At 47.6% G+C, this 17,287-nt stretch overlaps 1 protein-coding gene across 3 annotated transcripts in view; it reads left to right on the top strand.

Annotated features, from left to right (window-relative positions):
- Positions 1-285: 285 nt before the first annotated feature.
- Positions 286-17,287, top strand: part of Nin (ninein) — a 103,852-nt gene continuing 86,850 nt past the window's right edge. For all 3 annotated transcript variants that reach the window (XM_076550547.1, XM_076550546.1, XM_076550549.1), the window contains exons 1-3: positions 286-426; positions 825-871; positions 9,216-9,419. In XM_076550547.1, coding sequence (XP_076406662.1) covers positions 9,237-9,419 — 183 coding nt within the window. In that variant the 5' untranslated portion in view covers positions 286-426; positions 825-871; positions 9,216-9,236. The remainder of the gene's footprint in view (positions 427-824; positions 872-9,215; positions 9,420-17,287) is intronic.

The raw sequence follows: 17,287 nt of genomic DNA on the forward strand, positions 1-17,287 counted from the left end.
AGACGTTGTGGGCCCTGTGCCCAGCCACCAGGTGCTAGCGGATGCCTTTGAGAGGCAAAGGAGGCGGCGGGCAAGGGACCGCGTGGTGGCAGTGCCAGCTGGTGCACCCAGGCGACCTCAGGGTGCCGGACCCGCACGCAGAGCCGGGGCGTTCCCAAGTTCAAATCTCCTAGGCGGGGGCTCACAGCCGCCACCCGCTCCTCCCTCGGCTGCGGCGGGAGGAGGAGCCGCGCCCTGGCCGGCGTCCCCTTGACTCCTCCCTGCGCGGCCGGGCTCTTCCTCCCCCGCGGCCCGATCTCCTGGTGGCTGCGGCTGAGCCGGGAGCGAGCGCGCTGGGCGCGGCCGTCCCGTGCCACCCGGCGGAGCCCGAGAGCCCCGAGGTCATGGTCTGTGCTGTAGCGGGGGGCGCCTGAGCTCCGGGACGCGGTGAGCGACAAGCTGGGGACCCCCGGGAGGATCGAGCGACCTGGGAGAGCTCGAGGCCGCGGCTGCCCACGCGCCGTCTGCTGGGGACCCCGAGCGTCCCGCGCCGCGCGGACCCGCAGGTCCCGGTCCAGCACGCGGTGGCGGCCCGGGGAGGGGCGCTGTCGCCGGCGGGTGGCGGCGGGGGAGGGAGGGGAGGGGGGAGGGGCCGCGGCGACGGCGGAGGGAGGCGGGGGATGCGCCGGCGTGCTTTTGTGAGCGTTGGCCCCTTACATATGGAAATGACGCCCGCGCGGGTCCCCAGTCGCGTCCTCAGGAAGGACGCGTGCCCGGATCGGCGGCGCGGGCTGCTCGCTGTCGCGGCGCTCGCGGGGCCCTAACAAAGCGCCCTTCCCTTGCAGAGCTTCGGAGGCGGCTGGCGCCGGCGCTCCCCAGAGGCCGACGGAAGGTAGGCGAGCCCGGCCGGGCCGGACCAAGGGTCTGGCGTGCGAGCTCCGCGACCCGCGGGTGGGCAGGTGGAGCGGGGACGCCAGCGCGGGTTGCTAGGGACCTGGGCTGGCCCGCCCTCCCGCCACACCTCCGCCTCCCAGACCTGAGGCGTCCCGAGCTGAAAGCTGTTACTGTGCCTCGCTCCAGCATCCGGCGGGACCCGGAGCAAAGTAGAAAGGGTTCTTGTTCTGTGGATCGAGGCCACCCAGGCAGCCCCGAGGGCCAGAAGCTGACCGGAAGCCGACGCGGGGGAGCCCCTGGGTGTCGCCCTGCGCCTCCCGGGGGCTCAGAGCTCTTTGGAGTCCTGAAAGTGGAGATTTTAGAAGGTGCGTGGGATCCGTGCAGGTAGAGGCTTTTGGGGGCAGCTAACAGGAAAGGGGGCGATACATTTTGACAGTTGCTCTGCAAACCCGATCTCTAGAGCAGAGGAGTGTGGAATAAAGTGAGGAGTGGGTGTAGGTGTGGAAGAAGTATCCGAGACTCGGGTCTGCACTGCAGTACCCTCCCCACTCCCCCCCCCACACCCCGAAAAAGACAACTGTTTGGAAGCCAGCCTCCGCTAAAAGCTCTCCGTGAAACGGAGAGAGATTGGAAGGGGTGATGCTCCCAGCCTCAGCCCGGACAGACAGGGTGAAGGTGCAAATGAAGGGTGGCTGCAGTAGTGCCCTGCCACAGATCGTGTTTCCATACAACTATTATGAGACGGTCTTCTTGTCCCTTGCCTGGGACAGACCCTCTCCAGGCGTTCAGGAAGTCTTGAGAAGGTTTTCCATGCAGCTCAACCAGACTCGATTTGTGTGGTTGTCTATGTGGCTGCCTCGGTGGCTCTAGGGTGCTCTTCTCAATCTCATCATAGCCTTCTAGCTAGACTCCTGGGACTACGAACTGTTTCTCAATTGGGTTCTCTCAGACCTGTCATGTTGGCGTAAATGTATCTATTTGCATGCTTCCTGGGGCCTACAAACCACCAGGAAATACTTTGGTGGCATCAATGTAGCTTATTCTAGGGTCTTCTCCAGTGGTAGCATAGGCCGTTGGAAGCTGCTGGCCTGGAATATTAATATGTCTTGCTGTGGAACTGAAAGTAGCTGTGAAATATCCCAGACTGTTTGTCGATAACATTACAGGCTGGCAGAGAGAGGAGTTTGTGTGGTCTCTTCGTCTGTGGTTGGTGTTCACAGGGAGGTGATCAGAACCTCTGGGGGCAGGGGCTCTTGGCAACCTGTTTACCTTCACAGCTCTCTGGTGCTCTGGAGGGAAGCATTCTGAACTGCAGTGTTGAGAAAGCAAACTGGATTGCCGTAAGCCAAGGCATTGCCAGCACATCCTGGGGCAAAGAAGAGGAGCCACCCTGTATGTGGTCCTCTTGTTGAAATGTCACGCTTCCGTCATTTTAATAGGTGCTTGCTCAGAATGTCACAGGTTCTTTTTTCTTATTCCCTCTTCATTTTAGATAGGTAATGGCCCTTCATATCGAAAGATGTTAACTCACAGGACAAGAATAGGGCTCCGCTGAATTCTGAACAGCCTATCTTAATTTAATAGTCAGTGCTCTTATCATGAGTCAAATGTTGTTCAAATAAATTGTTTTAAATGTCACTGTAAATGACTTCCTAAACTACCATTTAACCAGTCTTGATACTTCCATTTTTACGTTGATAATGAAAATACATTTTATGCGTCTTTATGAGCTGATAGAGGCTTGGCAGATGTAACCAGAACATTTTAGAGGGAGTCAGACAGAGCCTTTCAGGAGGCTTACTTTTATAGATGCCAACTCATTTGTAAGCCAATAAATAATGCAGTTTGAATTCTGGCTATTGATCTTGCATCTGTTGGCCAGAGGCTTGTGGGGTGGCTCACTGAACCTCGAAAAAAGATATGTTTATCCGATTGTATTTACAAAGAAGATAATTTAAAACATTATGGAATTATGCAAATGAGAAACTTCATTAGAAACTAGCTTGCTTCTTCTCTACCGCAGTTTGTGTAAGCAATTAGACCCTCGCTGGGCATGGAGAGTGTATAAAGCATCTATATTCTAATACCTCAGCACAGTTGGTGAAAGATCACGTGTCGATGTGAGGACCGAAGTTCCCCACTCATGCCCTAGGGCGCGTAGCTTCAGCCATCCTAAATGAATTTATGTAAATACGGCTCAAGCAATGAAAGTTATTTCAGGCTGAAAAAAAGTAACAAACATAAAACTGTTTGTTTGTTTGTTTGTTTGTTTGTTTGTTTGTATTTGGGCTCCTGCACTTTTGCTCTTAGGTTGATTATAGGTCACTGGATCCTTGCTGTGCAAAGCTGGTGTTCTTTAACTGATTAGGTAATCCACCTGCTATTAGGTGTAACAAAAGCCCGGTTCACACCAGCCTTCAGGACAGGAAAATGCTAAAGCTTGTTTAGGGTGAGAATAAATGCTAGCAGAGATGCCCTGAGCGCGATTACATGTTAGGGTGTAGTTAGCAACACACATTTTCTTTCAAATTCATTTGAATGTGAATTTTCCCTGTTCGATGGCATACTTTTTTCTCTACTTCAGCTGTGTGCCTGGTGATGCTGTATTGCGTTTGATCTCCAGCATAGAGGGAGGAGGCACTGTTGGAACAGGGAAGGGGCATGTGCCTGAGCAAGCAGGCAGGACTTGGAAGGAATGTTGTAGGTAAAAGCCGTTGCTTATTCTGGAGCTTGTTCTGTACTTGAGTTTATTCTCCTTATTATTTCCTTTTACACTAAAATTGGTACAAGATTAAGCCTGGAAAATTTCTCAGCTGGTAAAAATGTTTGCAGAAAAGAGGGAAGAAAAAAAGAAACTCTTTAATTTGATCACGGGCATTACTGGGGCCTAGTAAAGGTGTAAATGAAAAGCCTTGGCAAGCAGGGTTTGTCTGTGTTCATCACTGCAGCCCCAAAGTAAAGAAGTGAGTCAGTTGGTGGTCACTGCCTGGGCTCTGGACCCCCAACAGCTGTGTCTGGACACAGGTCCGAAAGCATCTATTTTGACACCACCTCCGAGAGGAAGACGGCTGAGCCTAGAGGGGCACACAGGCATTCCACAGGGCCGGTCAGCTGCTGGGCCATCTGGAAGGAAAATCAAAGGCCTGGGCTAGGGGCTCTGGCTTTGTGCTTATTTATTATTTGGTTTTTCACTTACCAGATTTTATCCCCTTTTCACTCCCTCCAGCCCAGCCTAGACACCCACCTTTGCTGGGGTTCCCTTCCTACAAGCTCCTTTCTATAACCAGGTGTTGAGAAGTTTACACATGTACTTCACACTGATCTTCTGTGGAACACTTCATTACTTTAGCCCCACCTCCACCTAATTCAGAGTCCCAGTTGGCACTGTTTTCATCAGTGGGGGTGGGGGGTGAGGGGGTGGGGGTGGGCTGATTGGCAAGTGGCATGCAGCACAGATCTGTGGTATCTGTCTTTGTCAGAGTCTGTGGCCTAGTGATGTGGCCCTAACCTTGTTTAGGGTTCTTGGGGAGGAAGATGCTCCAAGTAAAGCTTTGCCAAGGTTTATGGCTGTCTTCATTAAACTGGGATTGTTCTCTGCAACTTCAAGGAGGATTTATTACTCTAATTCAGCTTTGTGAGTTTCCTGCTGCCCATGTGTGCCTGCTCAGGCTGGAAAGCATTGGCTCTGAGGTTAGACCCTGAGTATTCATTCAGGGGAAAGACCACAAATGATGTGTGATTTCTGAACCGTATCCATTTATAACACGAATTGCTAAATGGTCTTTAATGAAAACAACAACAACAACAACAAAAAAAAAACTGGAGCTGGATATTGGGGTGAAAGCTGAAAGATCGAAGAAGCAGAGCAAGCCACAGCCACAACCTCTTACCTCACCAACTCCTCAGCCTGAAAGGGATGCTTCACCCAAACAACCTTTAATTCCTGTCTCCTCGTGCCTTATATACCTTTCTCGGCCCAGCCATATTACCTCCTGGGATTAAAGGCGTGTGTGCTTCTTAAGCAAAGGCGTGAAATCTCAAGTGCTGGGATTAAAGGTGTGTGCCACCACTGTCTGGCTCTGTTTTTATCCTAGACTAAGTCAATCTCATATAGTCCAGGGTAGCTTTGAACTCACAGAGATCCAGATGGATCTCTGCCTCCCGAGTGCTAGGATTAAAGGTGTATGCCACCACTGCCTGGCCTCTATGTTTAATTTAGTGGCTTGTTCTTTCTTCTGATCTTCAGGCAAAGTTTATTAGGGTACACTATATATCACCACATCCATTATTGAAGGTGTCTGGGGTTCTTCATGGTCATCTTAACCTAAGGATGCATTTCTTCTCAGCTTCAAATCCCAATGCTGCTTCAGAGAAAGAGAGTGTCTATCGTATCTGTGTATTTGTGTATTCCTAGAGACTTGTAGGCTGTACTCATTAGGCCAATGGATCAGGGTAGGTAGGGGTTCTCCTACCTCTGCCCATTCCAATTTGGAACAGTGTGTGGCCTAAGACTGTCCCAGGTTCTCTCAGTGCTGTCCAGTCTGCTGACACAGAAAGAGGTGTCATTTCAGGAGTCCCATCATGGTCTGTGTGCATTGAGGGTCATAATGGTCACACTCTAAGTAGAATCTTAGCTCCTCCTCCACTGTAAAGCTGTGGCCTCGAGCAGGTTGCTTAATTTCGTCAAACCCCAATTTCTCCATTTGAAATGGGGAAGTGATACTATCTATGCCCCTGAATTAGGAGGATTAAATTATATGAATGAGATGGTTTACATAAAGTACTTGGCATAGGCCAGGCTCGCTAGACATGCTGGGAGCAACATCATGATGCCTCCTGAGTTCCCATCTCTGTCTCAGCCTTTCTGCAGTTATATGATATTACATTTGTCAATAATCTGCCTTGTTAGGCTCAGGGAGCCAAGCACTACCTTTACCATCATCACTTATTAATATAATGATGCTTCTGCGGGTAACATGGATGGCCCATTCCTACCCTCTATTCAGTGGCATTCCGAGTCGGTTGTTTGGCTGCTCTGCAGGCAGACATCTGACTGATTGACTTAAGTCACTCTCCTAAGCTCATGCTTCCTTCCCAGGCCTCAGGTATTTTCTCACTTGATTTTTCAATTGCCTCTCCTGAACCAGTTTCTCTGAGCCTAGCCACTTCCACTAGCTTGCCCTACTTAGTTCTAGAACAACCCTTCCAGATGGCTGTTGTTATCCTCCTTGTCTAAACAAGGGGACTTGAGAAGTGTTTTAGCATGGATTCTCCTCCAAGTTTTGTCTCTCCACTGAAGAATGCAGCTGTAGTTTGTGACTCTGGCGTAATCTCTAATGTGCTGGATTACATTTGTGATGACTTCACTGGAGTTTGGTAGCCATGGACGGTGCTGTGTTTCTTCTGGAAAGGGGGGAAATGGCGATAATGTGTGTGGAAGAGGTCAGTGCAGAAGCTGTCTGTGCTGATTTCAGCATCTCCCACAGGGCTAAGTTTCCCTCCCTGGAATCTCCATGAGGTCAGTCCATTTCCCGAGTTCCAAAAGAACGGAGGATTGTGTTTGTTATTTGGTTGGGGGAAGGAAAGACAATAATGAAGTAGAACCGTGGCCCCTTAGGCTTACATTTCTGGCCAGTGGGGAGGGGAAAAATTTCTTACATGAGGAATTACAGACGAACATTTGGAGAATTGTGTCAACCAGCAAAAATGCACTTGGTGCCAGATGAGAACTGACAGCGGTCACCATGTGTGATATCTCCTGGGTGCTACAGTTGTCCCACTGGGGTGGAGCCCCCCTTCCCCCATGTCACCTCACCCCCATGTGCCCCTCACCACCCACCCCGACCCCCTTCACCCCTCACCACCCACCCCACCGCACCCCTCGCCTCCCACCCCCACCCTCCCCTTCAGTCCAAAGAACAGTCTCCTAAGCTTGAAGCTCGCTGTCTGGGGAACCTGGGAGATGGAACTCAGGGCTAAGAAGGAAAAGCTTTCAAATGAAGGACGTTTGATCTAGTGAAAATCCCGTGGCCTCCCTAAAGCAGACATGCTTGCTAACCAGGCTCAAAGCAGCAGGTACGGCCGGACCCTGTCAGCACATGGCGAGTTTCGCTCGCTCCCATTGGCTGAGACAGACACAGACAGATCGCCATCCTTGAAGACGCTGCTTGAAAGGGGAAGTGTTAGGACTCTTTCGCTTTTGAGTTTACAAACTCTGCAGAAATCCAGCGAGGCCCTTCTGAAGTTGGTCAGATTACAAACAGAGGACTCTTAAGAAGGAGCCTCGGAGCTGTGGAATTCCCAGAGCCCACGGGGGTCCCAGCAGATCTTAGTTGACAATTAACTGGCCCACTCTAGGCGAATCTCATTAGCCAGAGCGCCTTCCTTTTTGTGGCTTGGTTTAACACCTTCGGGTTTCTTTTCTGAAGCTTTGCTGTTTATGTAGCACCCCCAACATATTTTGAAAACATTTACATACTGATTAGTTCACCCAACAGACCAACCCTGGGAAGGCAGCCAGAGCCCGCTGCACCTCAGTGGTAAGCTGCTGATGGAAGAGACCTTCCCAAGCTGGGGCGCCTGGACCCACACCCTGCCGCATGGCTTTCCGAAGTGGCCCTTCTTTAACACCGAGCTGTGTTGCATCGTCATTCCGGCTCATCTTCTGAGGTCACCCTGGTTCAGGAGGTCATGGCTCTCTCTGTCCGGGCTTGTCATATTTTGGACAGTTAATTGTCTATGGAAAGAAAGCAGGCGGCCCAGAGCATCACTGGATTGTTTCGGAAAGCTCCCTTCCTTGCCTTGGGTCCTAGCTGCCTGCAGCTACTTAAATGACAGGGGCTCTGAGCTATTGAGGGCTGCTCTCCAAGTTCCGATTCAGGGCTTTGTTTAGTTAAAGGTGCTGCTTCCATTGCCTGTGCTCTTGGGGGGATTGAACCCAGGGCCTTACACATGCTAAGCATACATGATGTTCCACTGAGCTACACCCCACGCCCCTGGTGGAAGGTGCTGTGCTTTGTAGTCAAGGGGTTAGCTGAAAGACTGATTGCAAATGGCTGAGGTCACCATCCCAAGGGCATGTTGTGTTATATTTGGCACCCACTGATTGCATCATGAAGTTTCTTCCAGGTGTGCAGGATTTGGGCTGGATCCAGCATATTAAACGTTTGATTATTGTATATGAGGAGAAGGAAACGTCTTATCGCCCCCTCCCCTTCCCCATTTATTCTAACAGGGTTTCTCTGTGTAGCCCTGGCTGTCCTGGAACTTGCTGTGTAGACCAGGCTGGCCTCAAACCCAGTGACCCATTGACTTTGCCTCCCAAGTGCTAGGATTAAAGGCATGTGCCACCACATCCAGCCTATGAAACATCTTATTCTTGAAGTAAAATACCTGGAATTGTGTGGTTTTATTTTTAGCAAAAGATGACTCTGAGTTTTTTTTGATCATTTCAGGTTTTGACTAATGCTAGGGATGGTGAAAGCCTGGGGCTGGGGTTTTGGGGGTGGGCATCAGAGTAATGGGAGGCAGGGCAGCCAGGAATGAACGTGAGTTTGCCGGAGGCGGCGGAGTTCAGAGATACTGTTCAGTTCTCAGAAAACAGCCAGCGTCTCCTCAGCACCTCTCCACGGGGAAGGTTGGAGTGGTGTTTTGCCCTTTCTCTTGGCAACTAAGCATTACCTAGAGCTCCCTGGGACTTCAGAGGGCCTCGGGGAATACTTCCTGTCATACAGCATGTAATTGCGCCAGCAAGGCTAATTGAGTTGCTTTTTGAGTAAAAGGCATCTGGTCCCTTGTAAATTGGGACGTGGCTCAGCCAGTGCCTCTGTTGTCGATGTGGTGCAGAAGTACCTAGGCTGACTGGAGTGGAAGTAAGCTTGGTCACCCCTCAGGACCCAGCCTCGGGGCAGGTTGTCTGGAGCTTGCTGACAGGCCTGGCAGCTCTGACCCTGCAGTGACTTGGTACTAACAGTGATCTCACCTGACCTGACTGGCTGGTAGAAGCAGCCTTTCACTTTCCTAGTCCTCGGGGCCGATAGGGGAGAAACCCTCTCGGGTCTGAGTTTGGCCGACAGTCATATTTACCCATGATCTGTCAGGAGCGGAGACTCTCCCGGCCTAACTCCTTCGGGCTGGTAATGTTACCTCTGTTGTAACACTGCAGATTTACCCCGGGTGCTAACGTGTGTGTGTGTGTGTGTGTGTGTGTGTGTGTGTGTGTGTGTGGACCACTGGCCAGGCAGGGCCTTGCTGTAGTGTCTGAAGTGGCTGGTGGGGCTGGGAGAGATGCACGTGTCCAGAAACGATCTGCTCCAACCTGTCCTCCTCTCTGTTCCGCACAGGTGAGCGCTGTGGGCTATGGGATGGATGAGGTGGAGCAGGACCAGCATGAGGCCCGACTCAAGGAGCTGTTTGACAGTTTTGACACCCTGGGAACTGGGTCTCTGGGTCAAGAGGAGCTCACTGACCTCTGCCATGTCCTGAGCTTGGAGGATGTGGCCCCGATGCTGCAACAGACACTACTTCAGGACAACCTCTTGGGCAGGGTAAGATCTGGGGAGCGGCAGCGTGTGGGAAGTGGGGCATGGTTTCTGTCAGGGCGCTGGGGGTGATGGCAAGCCACAGGTGTGTCGTAACTTGTCTCTTGCAACCTGGCCGTTAACCTGGGACATGCAATTTGTTCCTGTGATAAGGGCATGGTAAGTTTAGTCTGCGCTTAGAAGTAAGCTGTACGCTGAGCTCTATGGGTAACAAGAGAAACAGGCTGTCTCCCAGATTTTTTTTCCTTGTTCTTTGTGGGTCATTTCATTGAATCCACATTCATCATTGGGTCAGAGGAGGGAGGGGCAAGGTTTCTATGGAAAAGAAGAAAAAGGCAGGAAGAAAGCTGCCCCTCACAGAAAAAGTAGGTCTCCAGCATGACTTTGAAAAAGCTGTTTCTTGTGTGGGTCATTTTGAGGTGAAGATTAAACCTTCCATCCAGGAAGTAAGACAGGAAAGTAAATGTGGTGCAGGCCAGCATGCCCGACATGCACTTTGAATGTGTGTGAAGGCCAATGTTAGCTTCCACATTTGACAACAAATGATCGTGTTTACCCCCTAGATCAAGTCACAGGCAAGAGAAAGAGGAAAAACTATTTCCCCCTTCCTCCAATCCCCTAGCAGTGAGATGGACATCTGGTCTGTTCCAATCTGAGAATGCCTTCAGTTCTCTCACTCATCATCAGAGCCTCTTGTATGACGCTTTGTGTAGAGTCTTCCGTGGTTGGCTCTGGGACAGGCAAAATGAAAGAGGTGGGACTTCTGAGCTGTGTTCATAATTGTGACACTTTGTACACAGGGCTTGTCCTGTGCTATAACTTGAGGAAGCAGTCGTGAACTTGATTCGGGCAGATGGTCTTCCTCTCTTCACTTCCTGTTCACTGTCTTTCAACTGACAAGATGGATAAGTGGCCCAGGGCGTAGTAGAAGATACTGGCTGTGTGTCACGTGAAGGAGACAGACCTAGCACTGACCCTGAAATTAATGTGTAGAAAGTGATATTAGGGGTCTTGACATCATGGATGTGAGGTCAAACAGCTCACATCATACTTAAGGGAAAAGAAGTTGAATTTGCTGTAGAAGGTAGGGCCACTCTTGGTCACTTTGAGAAAGATTAGATGTTTGTGACTATACGTAGTACCTATAAAATGCTTTTAAGACTCATTCCAAAGGCAGTAAAACTAGTGTGGAAGAGCAAACCATTGACTCCATGCTTCTTATATCGTGTACTCCGGGGTTTATGAGTACTGCCTTAAGTTTAGGCATGGTGAAGAACAGAGTATCATCTCCCAGTGTGGTCCTCAGAGGTTTCAGGCCTTTTGGTGATGAAGGAGTAATTGCTTTAGTGTTTCAGAAAGCCCAAAGAGCCATGCTTTGACTGATGGTCTCCCCGAGAACCTCTCTTAGAGTAAGAGGGGATCCCCCACTGCACCCAGACCCCACTGCAGCAGCTGGCTAACAGTTTGCTCTGCAGATGTTAGGCCAAAACCAGGGACCAGTTATCGATTGATTTGTTAATGGCTTGACACCACCAGCCTGCTTTTTACATTTGCTATTTGCCTGAGTGATGAACACCTAAGTGGTCTAGAGTGTGATATTTACTTAGTGAGCCGGTGATAAAGTTAAATAGATGTCTGCATATTGATTTCGTGTGGGAGGTCCCTGATGACTGTCTTGAGAGACGGAGTGGGCACGAATTAATGCACTACAGTTAAATTTGCATTTTTATGAAACTGAATTATTCTCCATGGTTGATCGCATAAACTTGGCCATATGCTGTGAAGATGTCTCATGGTTTATAATTTTAAGTTGTAAAGCAATAAATCTCTTAGGGTTCACTAGAGCCGGTCTGTGTATCACCTTCATGATACACTGCGTAGGGGGTCACATACATTGTTAAGGTGTAAGTGTTAAAATTAACTTAGATGACACATGGTAACTGTGTGTACTGATGGGACAGAGTCTGGAATTTCAACACATGTGTGCCATGCATCATGATCAGGTCAAATGGCTGGCATTTGCTTGTGTTGGGAGCATTACAAATCCTTTCCGCTATTTTTTTTAATATTCTGCTAATCATTGTCAACTATAGTTATTCTATTTTTTTGCATTTTAATTTATTTATTTTGTGTGTGTGTGTGTGTGTGTGTGTGTGTGTGTGTGTGAGAGAGAGAGAGAGAGAGAGAGAGAGAGAGAGAGAGAGAGAGAGAGAGAGAGAGAGAGAGAGCACAGTGAGGTTCAGTAGCTAGTTTGTGGTGGTAGGTTCATTCTTTCCACCTTTTGGGACCTGGGGATTAAACTCAGGTTATCAGGCCTTGGCAGCAAAGCTTTTTACAAGTTTTTGTTGTTATTGTTTTCAGTTGGTTGGTTTTGTTTTGAGACAGTCTCCCTATGTAGCCCTGGCTGGCCTACATCTGGTTATGTAGACCAGGCTGACCTCAAACTCACAGATTTTCCTGCTTCTGTCTCCAAATGCAGGGATTAAAGGGGTGTGCCACCATACCTATTCTAAGTTGATTTTTTTTTTTATGTCAACTATCTGGTTAGAAGAAGTTTATAGAAAAAGTCAAGGACTGGGGGATTTATCTCAAATGGTAACATGCTTACCTGGTATGTGTAAGGTCCTAGGTTCAATCTCTGGGACCACCACCACTAGAGGATGGGGGGAATTATAGGCACTAGAAGCTTGATAATAAATAGAAAAAGTAGCATGACAAATCTTAATATGTTCATCAATTCTTTAATTCAGCAAATGTGTATTGTATGTTGTGTGGCAGCCATTCTCTTTGTCTCATTGTATTGGTGCAATTTATTAGTGTTCACTGTAAACTATAGTAGTTCACAGAATTGGCTTTTGGATCTGTTAGGATCCATTGTCGTCCTAGATGCTTATGACTTTAATTTACCTTTTGAAAATAATTGAATATAACTTTTATTATATGTGTGTGCATTTTCATGCATTTACTAATAGACCATGTTCCTTCAAATTAGATTTAGTTGATCTGTCTAGATCTATCTATCTATCTATCTATCTATCTATCTATCTATCTATCTATCTATCTATCTGGAGCTGAGGACCGAACTCAGGGCCTTGCGCTTGCTAGGCAAGTGCTCTACCACTGAGCTAAATCCCCAACCCGGATCCATCTGGATTTATAACTTAAAGTCTATGTTACCCTGAGCCTGTCGGTAACTGTTCCGATGTGTGGAAGGTGTTACTTGTGGACCCTTGATTTAAAGGGAAGGTTCTGGTATGTGTGACCAGTCTATGCCATCAACTAAACACATGTAACTCCCAACACTAGAGCCTCACGACACGAAGTATTGGTAAAGTCTGGTTGAGTGACATGGTTGTCAGGTGAGCGGTGAAGAGACTGAGCACTCACACAAGGAAGGATGCTTTGTTAACTCTTTGCTGAACCAAGCTTTTACCCAGCAAGTAACCCAATATTAGGTGCTTCCGGTTTCTTGTGTCTCTATTTTGTTTTTATTAATTTATATCAGTTTTAAAAAAATCACACAAAGCAATGGATTTCATTATGGTATTTTCATAAATATTTGTTTCTTGTGTTTTAGATGAGGTGTTCCCTCAAATCCCCTTTTCTTTTATCAGCAATTAGGATAGGAAGTGAAAGCTTGCTCTGGGTTGATAGGTAGCTTCGATTTAGTTCAGATTTGATAGCTAGCTTAGATTTAGCTTAGCTAGATTTGCCTTGATAGATAGCTTAGACTTAGTTGGTCTGTCTGGAAACTCCTGGACTGGAAACCCTATAGTCCTGTTATACAGTGCATTTCCCTTTCCTTATCTAGTATGACCATTTTGAGACAAGACAGTTCGCTGAAGTTCTGAAGGCTTCCATTGCTGTGTTCCTTGATACAAATCTAAAAGACCCTATGTTCTTGGCACACCTGTTCAAATGAAAACAAGCCACCTGGCAGCAGAACTTGCCACTGACTCCCAGAGTCCTATGGGTTTGTGGCCTTTGAAAGTTTTAATATTAAGCCAAGAGTTGGTGGCTCACGCCTTTTATCCCAGCTCTCAGGAAGCAGAGGCAGGTGAATTTCTGAGCTCAAGGCCAGCTTGGTCTACATAGTGAGTTCCAGGACAGCCAGGACAGAAACCCTGTCTTAAAAACAACAACAACAACAAAAGTTTTAATATTTTATTTAATATTAAATTTATTTAATTTATTTAATATTAAAATTTGATAGTTGTGCAAATATGTAATTTAGCTCCACTTTCTACCCCATTTCAAAGTGCTTAGGGTTCTTTTTGGAATGTCATGATCAAGTTTGCATGGTAGATTTGCCCCTTGTTTCCAGGTTTCCTTGTTTCAAAGCTTCTGAGGGTTTCCTTCTCTTACACATATTGAAATATTTGAAGAGTAAATCTGAACTAGAGAAGGACTTTGTGGCGGGGCTTGTCTGGACTCGTTCTTAGTCTGTGTAATTACACTTGATCGTCGACTCCTGCCTATTTATAACCACTGCAATCATGCTGCTGCAGATATCACTGAGCTGAAGCCCTTCCAACTGCCTGCAGCGGGGTGGGGGACCTCTTTATCCTTCTGTTTAACCTGTGGTAGTGAGAACTGTTATGATTTGTGCTGGGTTTGTGACTCGGCGTAAATCATCACCCTTCTCCTCCAATACCAAGAGTCTCCTTTGGGGTTGATTGAAATTCGACCACGCCTGTGTTCAACCTGATCTGGGGGCTGCTGGACTTGCTTCTATTCTGTATGGATGGTTTTGTGTCAAACTCACTACATAATGAGCTCACATTTCCAATCCTGTGGACTCCTTAAGTCTCACGGTATTTAGTGTGACAGGAAGTAGGAGTGGAGGGTGGCTCTGCATTCTGAAAAAGTAGATAGGACAAGCGCTGGATGGCCGTTCTCTTCTGTCTGAATTGTGTCAGTAATGCCTGATTTCTCAGCCAGAGACCATGCAGTCGGGAAGGCTCATTAAAATTTGCCAGTATTTTCTGATACGTTTAATGGGTAGCTTCTTGTCTGCCAGTGGGTATTTTGTGTCCTTCAGTGTCCATCACAGCTATTAGTCATCAGGGCTCATCTGCGTGACAGAGAATCCTGGTATCTACTAAGGTGTGTTCAAGGTCAGATGACTCATTTGAGGCGGTGCCAGCATGGGATGCTGGAGCTACCAGCCCTTGCGTTGAAGTGCGTGTCTCCACAGCATCTTCTACACTAAGGATGCAGAAGTGAATGTCATTCTCCACATCCCCCTAAACATCATCACCTCCACCACCACTGCCACCACCAAGTGCGTAGAGACAATGTGCTGTCATAGTACAGTTCTTGATGTCAGACCTCATCTGAAATCCTGGCTCCCACCACTTTCCAGATCTGTCATTTTGAATACTCCACGCCTTGGCTTCTTCATCTGCAGAACGAGAAATGTGGTAGCTTCCTCACAGGACTGAGGGGAGCTGACTGAGAGAGTGTGTGTACTGAAGGCCTACCAGAGAGGCAGAGGTACAGCCCCTGGCTGAATCTTACTGTACGGTTGTCTGCCCCCTCTACAATAATGAGTCTTTGATAAATAACAGTTTACCCATGATGTCTTTTCTAAGAAAGCATATGAGAGTAGAGAACAGGTTTGCCAGAAGCTCTCGTGTATAGTGGTGGTTTGGCCATTTTTTCCATCTTTAGCAGGACTCCTTGAACCTGTCTTGAGGCATATAGTTGCCTAATGTTTAAAACTTGCTGTTACCATTTTAGATGGCCTTTGCCTCTACACCGTCCGCAGTAAATGACTACTAAGCCGTAATAGCCCCCAATGCTTTATTTAGAATAAAACATTTCACAACCTGGTCTTTTGTGGCCAAACAAAACATACCTGTTTGTGTAGACTATGAGGTCTCTCCTTGGGTAGACTATTTTCTGATAGGTCCATGTTTCTATACCCAGCTCAATTAACAATGCCCTGAAGTTTCCGTCACTGATTTCCTTTTGTGTTAGTAGATACAAACCAACCACCTTTAATGACAGTTACGTAGCACTTTGTCTTGTTTTATTAGCTCAGCTTGTTTGAAACACTGGTTTGAGTTCTCTAAGTTTGGGTCTGTTTGAATATTACCGGTGTACATGTGGAAACTGTGCGTTGCCTTGGATCTCTATGACTGTATAAGGTGATTGCGTGCAATGTTAGATTTGGGGCAGAGGGAGGGGTGGTTGGAGTTTTTTTGTTTTGATTTGGTTTGGTTTGATTTTATTTATTTATTTATTTATTTATTTATTTATTTATTTATTTATTTATTTATTTGTCAAGACAGGACCAATAGTTTTCCTAAAGCAACATTTCCTTCACGGGGTGGTGACATAGGACTGAGAGAGAGCCAGCGACAGAGAGGAAGAAAGAGACACTTGACTAGTCTCCCTCTTAATTTAGTTTAAATGTCATGTGTGTTTTTAGCCAGGCATGTAATTTCTGCATTGATGCAAACTGCCCTCTGAGCCTGAGAGAGATGCTCCCGTAATAAATGGCAGCAATTCTTATTCAAATGAGGAAGGACCAACCAGGGCACCCCGAACCTGGAAGCTCATTACCTTGTAAGACGGCATTTCCTTGTGTATTTGCATAGTTTAAATTTTGACATAACATCATAGTCAAGCTCCCTTGGAGAGACAGGGGCTCTAAAACTTCTTAGTTACTGAACACAGTGAGCTCACTCACTCCTAATGTGATTCTTAACAATAGGGGCCATTTACCAGCAGTTCTGATGCAGGGTTGAACCCTGAGGGGCTTTTTACCGCATCAGTATTCATGAGCATTGATGGAAAAAAAGAAATGCAGTCACCTACCCCCGTTAGAGAATGGTCTCCTTGAATCAAAGATGTGGCATTTACTGCTGTTTAAATCCCGGGACCAGTGTCTGCGTGCCCTTGCAAGAAGGAAATAAAGATCGAAACGAGGCTTGAAGCTGAGCTAATTGTTTAGCTCAGCGGCTGAGTGCTGTCTGAGGCTTGTCTGAAGGAAGGGACCACCTAGCTAGGTGACATTAGGCCGTGATGAACCTCTGACTTAACAGTCAGAGATGCCTTATCTGCTGAAACGAGACTGATTTCCCACTCTGTATGTCCATTTTGGAAACCTTTAACTCTGTGATTGTCTGAGACGTCAAGGTCACAAATGGTGCTCTGTTTCCTTTCCCTCTGGCCAACTAGGACATACTGATCAGGTGACCCTGCCAGCTTGCTTTGTCTCTTTCCAGGTACTCACCAGATTTTATCTTCCTGACACTAATACACTCTCCTTCTCCCTCCCACATTCCATTCTCCTGCTCCCTGGAGGGCAGCCGATCAACTCTTTGAGAGCAGAGGTCGGGTATCTTGAGTGATCCTCTGCCCACTGCTGCCTTGCACCTGCTCTGTGGGGGGCACCTGGTGGCTCATCATGAAGCCCGAGGTTTGACTTGGAACTGTGGGCCTCTCCAGAGAGGTCCAGTCAGAAGTGAAGTGGGCACAAGCCAGGCAGAATTACTGGGTCTGATAGAGCCACATCGGAAGACCTGGTTTCCCAGGTAACCCCACCACTTCTGAGACTTGTGGCCTGGGGCACAGGTCTCCTCTCAGCAACCATCTTCTAGACTTAAGGGTGGGCTCTCAGATGGATGTTGTAAATTCAAAGACACGCTGTCTATGAGAAAACCTATATAGTACCCCACTCACCTGGGATTAGTGGAGTCATACGTGAATAACACTTTCCAATAACAGAATCTTTTACCCTGTGTACTGATACACAGATGGTGTGTGTGTGTGGGGGGTGACCATTGGAGAGTCAAAAATTGGTTTAAGTTTTATTTGATCTAAAGAGTATATTACAATAATTATACTGTACTTAATCATTTTTG

The sequence above is a fragment of the Peromyscus maniculatus genome, chromosome 14 (genome assembly GCF_049852395.1).
Source record: "Peromyscus maniculatus bairdii isolate BWxNUB_F1_BW_parent chromosome 14, HU_Pman_BW_mat_3.1, whole genome shotgun sequence".
In the NCBI taxonomy this organism is placed as follows: domain Eukaryota; kingdom Metazoa; phylum Chordata; class Mammalia; order Rodentia; family Cricetidae; genus Peromyscus; species Peromyscus maniculatus.